General features: G+C 40.1%; 1 protein-coding gene across 1 annotated transcript; it reads left to right on the top strand.

Annotated features, from left to right (window-relative positions):
* The first annotated feature begins 344 nt into the window (after positions 1 to 344).
* Positions 345 to 9,226, top strand: LOC145503236 (N-fatty-acyl-amino acid synthase/hydrolase PM20D1.2-like). Its single transcript, XM_081482725.1, has 12 exons — positions 345 to 663; positions 1,226 to 1,458; positions 1,860 to 1,946; positions 2,390 to 2,523; positions 3,520 to 3,639; positions 4,263 to 4,341; positions 4,902 to 4,963; positions 5,315 to 5,393; positions 5,852 to 5,923; positions 6,856 to 6,969; positions 7,761 to 7,812; positions 8,782 to 9,226. Exons 1-12 carry the CDS (start codon positions 402 to 404, stop codon positions 9,006 to 9,008), a joined length of 1,521 nt encoding a protein of 506 aa, XP_081338851.1. The 5' UTR covers positions 345 to 401; the 3' UTR covers positions 9,009 to 9,226.
* The last annotated feature ends 276 nt before the right edge of the window (positions 9,227 to 9,502 follow it).

Here is a 9,502-nt window from a genome sequence, read left to right as displayed (position 1 = left end):
TGGTGAAAAAATATAATTTTTGACGAGCGCTGGGTTTTTAATTTATTCCCGCGAAAGATGAGATTTATTGTTTCAACAGCTTTTGGCGAGTAAACATCACAGGTTGCGTGACTCAAAATTTGGCCGAGTGGAAGCTTGGGTCTGCTCGCACCGAAGTCGAAAAAAAAAAAACCACGGGTAAACCATGAACCGCGCTCGGCCCATGGCCGCGCGGTTAAAAAACCACGGGTAAACCATGAACCGCGCTCGGCCCATGGCCGCGCGGTTAAAAAAACCACGGGTAAACCATGAATCGCGCTCGGCCCATGGCCGCGCGGTTTAAAAAAAAAAAAAAAAAACTGGGCCCTAGTAAGATTCGATTGCGTGATGCGTGACCACAGGGAGCCCGGAAAAAGATAAACATGGCGGGCCTTCGTAATATTTTTTACCTTGTTCTTACAGCTTTCTCTACTCTCGTTTTAATCATCATCGTACGGACTGTGATGTTTTCTAACCAACCGATAGCTGGTGTTCCTTGTAAGCCAAGCGATTTAGATTTTATTCCTGCAGACGATGCTGTCAAAAAGAGATTTCAAACCGCTATCACTTTCGAGACCGTTTCTTACGACGTTGGAATCTACAGCCGTGAAGAACTTTACAAATTTCTTCAGTTTATTCTTAAAGGTGAGCAAGTAACATCTGAAAAAGTTTCCTTGTATGCTGTGCCAAAGCTGTTGTACTGATAGTTGGTAGTGATAAGCCAAGATTTGCAAGATTCAAAGTGTATATATATTTCACGGGTGCGGTTTTGCAGGTTGCGGAAGAAAAACACGGTTTAGCAGAAATTCACATCGTCGCGGGTCATGCGTTTTTACCGTTGGAGTTTAAAGAGGTTTCGATTCCAGAGGCCAGCCTCTACTTTCTCGCTATTTTTTGGGGTCAGGTCGTAGCTCTTTCACGGTCTGATATGAATGGCTCGATACCTTTTGAGAGAACAATAAAACAAACAGCAGAAACAATACCCGTAGCCCTAAAACGATAACAGCTGCTTCACTATGACGACAGATGGAATTAAAAGATTGTGAGAACTGCACTCTTCTGCTCTTTTGTAAGGATCGTGACAAAAAAAACAAAAAAAAAATCGGTAGTGGAGAAAATATAGGTACAATTGGAAGGGGAAGGATGTGGAAAACTGCTACAGTTAAGCTGCTCTCACAGATGCCATAACCATAATCTTTATCTTCAGAATTTTCAGATGTGTTTAGCCATCCTCTAGTGGAGCATAGAGTCATTGCAAGCTACAGTTTGCTTGTGTCTGTAAAAGGAAGTAATACGTTCCTAAAGCCTTATCTCATTGCTAGTCACTTAGATGTAGTGCCAGCTACCAATGAATCGTGGGAAGTACCCCCTTTTGAAGGGCATATCCAGGATGGGTACTTCTGGGGTAGAGGAACATTGGATGTCAAAAATGGTGTCATGGTATGTGCATTTACTACAAAGACATTCATTTGCTATCTCAAAGCAAGATGAATGAAATAATGAGGTTGATGGATAATTCTTGCATAATGTAAAATTCTGGTTATAAGTCCCCTGCCCCCTGCCCTGTCTATATGCATACAAAATTGATTCCAGTTATTGCAATTATGAGAAAGCTTCTGGCTGTTCATAGATTTGTGTAGCATCTTGATCTATTAGTGCTTGTTTTTGTTTCTTATTTAACGGCCAATTATTTGGGACACTGCATGGATGCTGTTATGTTGTCAAATGTCAGTTGACAGATCTGAAGTGGGGAAATAATAGAGTGTGGAAAGAAAGAAATCTGAGTGCTTGCTGAAACTAATTGAAGTCATTGCATTTGATCATCTTGGATCTTTATTCAGGGTTCTCTGGAAGCTCTTCAGTTTCTTCTCAAGCAGGGTCACCAACCACAACGTAGTTTTTTCTTAGCTTTTGGACATGATGAAGAAGTAAGTGTGTGGTAGTGTTAGGAAATTCTTTGAATGACACCACATGATTGTCAGTTGGAGTCACATAGAATAGTGTCAAAAGGTCCTTCTTTGAACCTGGTACACTTGATCTGGCTAGCCCATATTGACAGAAACGGTTGAGGGAGTAACATGTAACATGAAGTTATTAGTCACATGGATAAGAGAGGCCATGAGTAAAGTGTATTAAGTACCCAAGAATGCAATAGACAGAATGAACGGTCAGGGCTTGAACCTGGACCACTTGATCTGGAATCCAGCAAAATAACCAATTTAGGCCACCTCCCTCCCTTGCAACATGACTAAGGAATTCAAATTAAATTTCCATTCTAAATGGTATCTTTTTTCATCAATGCTTTGGGAGGAACAGGTAACTAGGTATGATTGTAATCGCTCATTCTGATTGATTGATACTTTTCCGAAAGGTCCAGGGGATTGATGGAGCTCTGCAAATTGCAACTTATTTAAAATCCCAAGGGGTGCAGTTGGAATTTTTAATTGATGAGGGAACAGTGATTGTTAAGGATGCTGTTCCAGGAATGAGGATACCATTTGCTTTGTGAGTAAAATAAGTAGTACTTAAACATACAGTTGCCTCCCCCACCATGATAAAGTTCCCCCCCCCCCCCATCCCAAACAAAATGGAAAATAAACAGTGCAGGGAAGGTGCAATGGCGAGTGCTCTTTCCTCTTACCAATGTGGCCTGTGTTCAATTCCAGCCCAGTTCTGTACATGGGTTGAGTTTGTTGTTAGTTCTCGCCTTACTCCAAGGGTTTTTCCCCGGGTTGTCTGGTTTTCCTCCCTCCCCCAAAACCAACATCTCCACATTCTAATTTGACCAGGTTAGAAGATCCACATGAAAACCAGCTAAAAGGCTGTTGTTGCTTGTTCTCTAAATATTGTAATTTACAGTTATTATTTTTTACTTAGTATAAAAAGAGGCTGTGTGGTTAGCTCTCTCAGCTTAGGCGCACTTGGCCATTCCTTTGCACTTTATTCAAAACCAACTCTCGAAAATTCATGTACACAGCGATTAACTGTGCCAACTGGTGTGTGGAAAGGTAAAAGTACAACTCGTGTAAAAAAAGTTCTGACCAAGGGAAATCTCTATCCTTCTCCTCTCTGCATGAATTGCAGACCTATACTACAGTTTGTTGTCAGTTTGCTGAGGTAATTTGAAGCTTGAGAGGTAAGTCTGCATACAAGCCAAGTGGTCTATCAGGCCAGAGCTTATCCCAGTTCTGTAGCCTGAAGCCACTGGGAGTATTTCTGCGAGCTTTTACTCCCTCCTGGATGGAATGCTACTCCATCACAGAGTTACCCCCCAGAATTTAATTCACCAGTACCCATTTAAACAACTGGGTGGAGATAGGTATTCTTACAGTAAAGTGCCTCACCCAGGGACACAGCACAATGGCCCTGGCTAGGGCTTGAACCCGGAACACTCGATCTGGTGACAAGTACACCAACCATGAGGCCACTGTGACGTGCCTTCCTTGAGAGTTAGAGAGATGATATTTTAGTGTTTGACACAGTGTGTTGTTATATTTGCAGAATTGGTGTCGCCGAGAAAGGCTACATAATGGCGGAACTTAGTGTGCAGACTTCAGCTGGACATTCATCAATGCCGTCAAGAGAAAGTAGCATTGGAATTCTGTCAAGTGCTGTCACTAAGTGAGTATAAGAAAGGATGTTTTTGCTGTTAAAAGAAGATTTAAAAGATAAAGTTAGATATAACATGGCTCATTTCCTTTAAGAATGCTGACTGCAACAACTTCAATCCGAATTTCCCTCTCCTTCAACTTACTTTCAATTACAAGGCAAAGGAGAGAGAGAGCCTGGGTTCGAGGTTGTGATAGTAACTGAAAACCTCTGTGCTAAAACATTTCTCATTTTCTTTCTTTTTTTTTTTTGTTTCGTTTTATCGTTTTCATTGTTTTATTCATTCGGGTATTCTCATTCCTTCTTTCCGTTGTTCTTTCATTTCCTGGTTCATTATTTCACGCTGTAACATTTCTCTGTCCATCTGTCTGTCCGTTTATCTGTCTGTGTGTCCTTCTGTCCGTCTGCCTGTTGTTCAGTTTGTGTAACTCAATCCTTCATGTTTTGACACTTTCGTACATTTAGTTATTGTCATAATTCCTTCATGACGTTTCCTTCTGTCATTTGTTCCTGTTTGAATGTTTTTATTTTAATTAATTCCGTGATTGAACTGTATGTACAGCATTCTCCTCATTTGCTTGTCTCTTCTCTATTGACATTGTTTACTTTTCTGTGCATTCAATTGATTAAAATAGATTAGAGGCCTGTCCGATGCCTGTTGTGTTCGATTCCTCAGGCCCAGTGAGGGAAATGTTTGAGAGTTTTGCTCCTCAGGTAATAATCAGAACTGCAATTATCACCAGTTGCTGATATCGCTTTCCACAATGAGTACCAGCTAAACAATATTGCTGATACTAAGAGACAAGGCAGAAAAACGCTCGGAGCATGCATAATTATGCACATTTTATTATAATAATTATTATAATAGGATGAACATAATTATGCACGAAAGAGTAAATTATATAATTATGCGTACGTGCGTAAAATTATACAAATCTTATTAATAATCATTGTAATAAGATGTGCATAATTATGCCTGCCGCATTGAACTTAGCTGAAGCCATTTCAAGAAGAGTTTCTTTGAAAAGCAAAATACCGTTTAAGCTTTGCCACAGTTTGTTTCATTGGTCTTCTCTGATGATTGTCATGTCACTCACAAAATAAGTTAGGCTTCCAAAGTAGAAAAAAAGTGAAATAAATCTTACGGCATGCATGCTAGCTATTTTGACGATTTCCCAAAACGTACCACCAGAACCAGCGCGGAAAGTCGCAGTTGAATTGATGAATAATGCAAACATGTACCTTGTTAAATCAATAGTTCTTATACTTCCTAGGTACCTGTTTATCTCAGGATTATCGTGGCAAATTTATGGCTCTTCAGCCCACTTTTTGTCAGGTATAATGTTATTTGTTGTTTGTTTATTTATTTAGACCAATTGCGAAAACACGTGTTTTTCCCGCGTCGGCGGTTGGCGCCGGTTGCATGTTTTTACATCGACTTCTGATTGTGTTTTTTTTTGGTTTATTTGTGCGTCTTGTGATTGGTTAAATGCGACCAGTTTAATTGTAGTTGAGAAGAAGTCTTAAAGGACTGATCTTTCTTTTTGGGTAACTTCATCAATATTGCAGCTGGTCAACAGATCGAATACCATTAATTGAGGAAAAGAAAATAACAAATTGTGCTCACCTGATAAACGCTCAGTTTAGTGCAACTAAACTATGCCTCTTTGTTGTTGTTTTCTGTTAGAATCCTCGAGATAAAACCTGCAACAAATGCTTTCCTTCGCACTACAACCGCTGTCACTCAATTCAACGCGGGCGTTAAGGTTTGTACTACAAGTACTACATCAAACACGAGAAACCGAGTCGTACCACATTTACAGACACGGAGAAGAGAGTTGAAAATACGACGCGCAACGTAGTATGTTGGCCAACTTCGAGGTGTTTGGAAATATGGTCAAACGCTGCCTTGAGTGTTTGACATATCTTGTAAATCAAATCTGCAACTGAGGAGAAAACGGAGAAATAAAATCATAATATTTGATGCTGCTTAAGATCAGATTTCCAAACACCGTCAGGGTCATGATTTCCTATGATTAACCTTAATGAGTTGTTAGCGAGTTCGAGAAGCCTTTGACTGCTGTCAAAATTAAGTCTTCCAAACAGGTCTCTTAGTAGCGTCAAGTCAGTATCACTTCCTTCTTCCTTTTATCGTGTTTATTTTATTTTAGTTTTTTTTTTATTTTTTCACTTCAAGATCTTTCTTTTTTACCTCACCAAACAGGCTAACGTAATCCCTTCCTCAGCAAGGGTGACAGTAAATCATCGGGTACACCCAAGTAATACCCTTGAAGAGGTGAGGAGAACCATTTTGCTTTGGGGCCAAGTACCGTTCTTGTTCAATCTTTGTTATATAACCCAACATATTCCGATTCCTTTAATCCAATCAAAATATCGTGACTCTTTTTCAGGCCTGGACCTCCCCCCCCGGGGGGGGGGGCGGGTGAACTTTGAAAAGGTCGCGAGTGCTCGTCGGAAAATGTCAATTAAACCCCTAAGGGAGATGTGGGTGTGGCACGAGCTTTATTTGAACCCTTAAAGATACCACTTAAAACGGCATAGACTGGATTACCAGCCGCTGTTTGGGAAAGGTACCTGGGCTAGTAGACGGGACTCCAGAGACCGACGGAAATCGAACCTAAAAACGGAAATACTAAGCGTTTCTTTAATTATTATTTTTGTTCGAGTGCACCTTAAAAGATATTTTGATAGCTAAAAATACTGGCGTTTCGTCATCAACACCCTAAATGAGACTAGAATCCTTGATCTATACCCCTAAGCGAGACGACTAGCCTTTTTAAATGGGAGCTGACTGCCCCTGGGGGGCCTGGACTGCCTCAATAACAGCTCTAGCTGCCTCTCTAAGAGAGGTTTCCACCCACGAGAAACAGACATCATGCGAAATAAGATCAGGAACAGCCAACCATGCCTGCCTTACATTGGTATCCGCTGTGAGAGAGTTAATATTTTTTTTCATAATCTTCTACTAGGCTCTACTTTTTGATTTATTGGATTTTCAATTTGGCTGCCTAAAACAACAATTTATTGTAGCGATCTATCTTAGCTTCTTTCTCAGCTGGTAACAGTCTGTGTTTCAAATGAAAACATAAATGATCCTTGCAGTTATATACACAACTCAAGCAGCTGTGAAATTAGAGCCTGGAGAAAATTCAGGCTTGGACGGGATTCCAGTTGTTTTTGTTGATTTATTTTTGACTTCTGCTGTAGGTTCTTGAGCATGACCGACGATGTATTAACGATGATCGGGTCAAAATTCGTGTGATGAATTCAGCCGAACCCTCGCCCGTATCTAGCTGGGATAAACGGTCGTTTGGTTTCCAGGTATGTACTTGTCGGGAAGTTTTTTTCCGTATTTAAGTTTCTGTCATTCTGAAAAGAAAAGTTGTAGAAATACAGGTTACGAAAATCTGATGCCAGATAACTTCCTACAGATTATATTCTTGAAACGTTTTCAATCCAAATTTTGAGTTTTTGTCGTCAAATTCATCATCACTTGCTTTGAGATTTCTACCCAAACACGCTTTTTTCCCCGTTATGTCTGCATCCTTACGTCTGCATCCTTAGCGAGAGAAATATCTACTCTATTTTATATCCATCTTTCTGGTGTAGTATTATGATACAGTCCTCAGTTAGAATTAAGGACTTGAAGCCCTGTTGGTCGTTTTGTCATGTTAGCCATAGGCCCCGTCTACAGTGCGCCGGGGGAATTTGAAAATGGAAGTTTTACTCTGAAAACGCATCAGATGTTTTTCGTTCCCGCTACGCCGGAGGAATTTAAAACCAGAACAATCACCGGTCATTTTGGATTTGTGTTTCAGGAAAACTCGGTCAGGGAAATCACGTGATTATCGTGACGTCATCGTTTTCGAAAAGCTCCGTTTTCAAAATGTTTTCCGTCCACACTAAAACACAAAGCCGGCGTTTTTAATTCCTCCGGTTTAAAGAGCGTTTTCGAAAATCCGTTTTCGTGACGGATTAGTGTGGACGGTAGAAATTGAAATAAAGAAATAGTAGAAATAAAGCTGCGTTTTCAAATTTGCCCGGGCCGGTGTAGTGTAGATGCTGCCATAGACACAAGTTTGTATTAATCTGTATTAATCTGATTTTTTTAGGTAATTTCTCAAAGTGTGCGGCAGGTATTTGCTGAAGTGGGTGTTTCTCCAGGTGAGTGACTCACGAATTGAAACGCACAGATGACAAACAATTTTAGTCACTCGGCCTTGAACGCACATCCTCGTTGAATTAGCCAGTAACAGTCTCGATCCCTGAGGGAAGAACATCTTGTGGTCGACGGCAAAAAGAATCTCGACCTCTAGCCGCATCCGATTTAAAACAAGTCTGCGGATCATGGTCGTCCGTATGTTCTGTGTAGACTTTTTTTCAATACGATTAAGTAGTATATCAAACACGAAAGATCGTGTTTGACCACATTTCCAAACACCGAGAAGAGAGTTGAAAATACGACGCCTAGCGGATTATTTTTGAAAAAGTTCCAGATGTTTGGAAATGTGGTCAAACACTGTCTTGAGTGTTTGATATATCTTCCCAGTCATGACTAAAACTTAGGAGAAAACGGAGAAATAAATTCGTGAAAATATATGCTAATTAAAGTCACATATTCAAACACCGTCACATTCATGATTTCCTTTTGTACATAGTCCTGATATTGTAACTCGTTTTAGGTGTTCCCAATTAGCAGCAATGCAAAATCTCGTTGACACGTAAATAAAGTTATTATCACTATTATTGTCGTTATTATTATTATTATTATTATTATTATTATTATTATTATTGTTGTTGTTTAAACTTGATGAATTATTTTAAATGAGTCTGAGAAGTTTAAGGCACAGCCTAAAGAAAATATTGGCCTCGCTGCCAACCGTTCTTTCACCGCTGTCACTAGCCTGTTCATACTGTGACCTCTACTGTTGTTTTCCAAAGTGTAGTCATTCCAGATCTAGCTAACCTCTGACCAGGCGTTCTCTTTTCTCTCTCTCTTTCTCTGCTACCCTGAGAAAAGAACGCCTGATCGCTGGGTTAAGCTTGAGGCCTTGCTACGCTACGTACATGTAACATGCCGTGCGAGACGATTAGAACTAACTATGATATTAAACTAATGTACTCGTTTTTCAGGGCTTATGATCGCCAACACAGATACAAAACACTATCTGGACCTAACAGATGCTGTGTACAGATTCATGCCGTCAGTTCTCACACCCGAGGACACAAAACGAATCCACGGCTTCAACGAACGACTGGGAGTGAAGAATTATGAAAAGACCATCAACTACTTTTATCACTTGATGCGAAATGCTGATGCTGCGATTATAGAAACAGAAAAGCCACATAGTGAATTGTGAGGGGAAGCTGGAATCCGAACGATGTTTGCATAAGATTTTGAAATTTTCGAATGACACAAGTCATCGGTGGTCATTCCAAGTCTTGTGAAAACTGGAAGATAACATGCGACTGTTGAGTTCTTTTTTAAAAAAGCTTCAAATTTCATAAAGGCAGATCTTAAACTAATGGCAGACAATGAAAGCCTTTCCGAGAAAAAAAAAAAAAACAGCAACAACAACAACAACAACAAAAAACCGAAACCAAAAAACAAAAAAAAAAACCTCACACACTGTTGCTAGAAGTACTACAGTACTGCAAGTACTTCAAACGTTTCTCCAAAACCCGTTTGACTTCGTCGGAAAAGCGGGAAAGAAAGATGCCTGGGACTGATCGATGGTCACGTGATTACAGTGCCACAACGGGCACGGACCAGTGTGTTGCTTGAGGAGATAAGTAAATAGGAAAACAACTGAACGAATAGAAAAAAAAAAAAAAAAATCGTTCTCAAAACTTG

Source organism: Orbicella franksi, chromosome 11, assembly GCF_964199315.1.
Source record: "Orbicella franksi chromosome 11, jaOrbFran1.1, whole genome shotgun sequence".
NCBI lineage: Eukaryota > Metazoa > Cnidaria > Anthozoa > Scleractinia > Merulinidae > Orbicella > Orbicella franksi.
The sequence above is the reverse complement of the archived record's forward strand: the minus strand, read 5'-3'. Positions and strand labels throughout refer to the sequence as shown.

What these genes read in the sequence shown, in the direction of transcription:
- LOC145503236 (XM_081482725.1), top strand. Translation starts at nt 402, where the DNA reads ATGGCGGGCCTTCGTAATATTTTTTACCTTGTTCTTACAGCTTTCTCT. An exon ending in CTTTTGGACATGATGAAGAA is followed by an intron (nt 1,947 to 2,389) that starts GTAAGTGTGTGG and finishes CTTTTCCGAAAG; the next exon opens with GTCCAGGGGATTGATGGAGC. An exon ending in AATTCAACGCGGGCGTTAAG is followed by an intron (nt 5,394 to 5,851) that starts GTTTGTACTACA and finishes CTCACCAAACAG; the next exon opens with GCTAACGTAATCCCTTCCTC.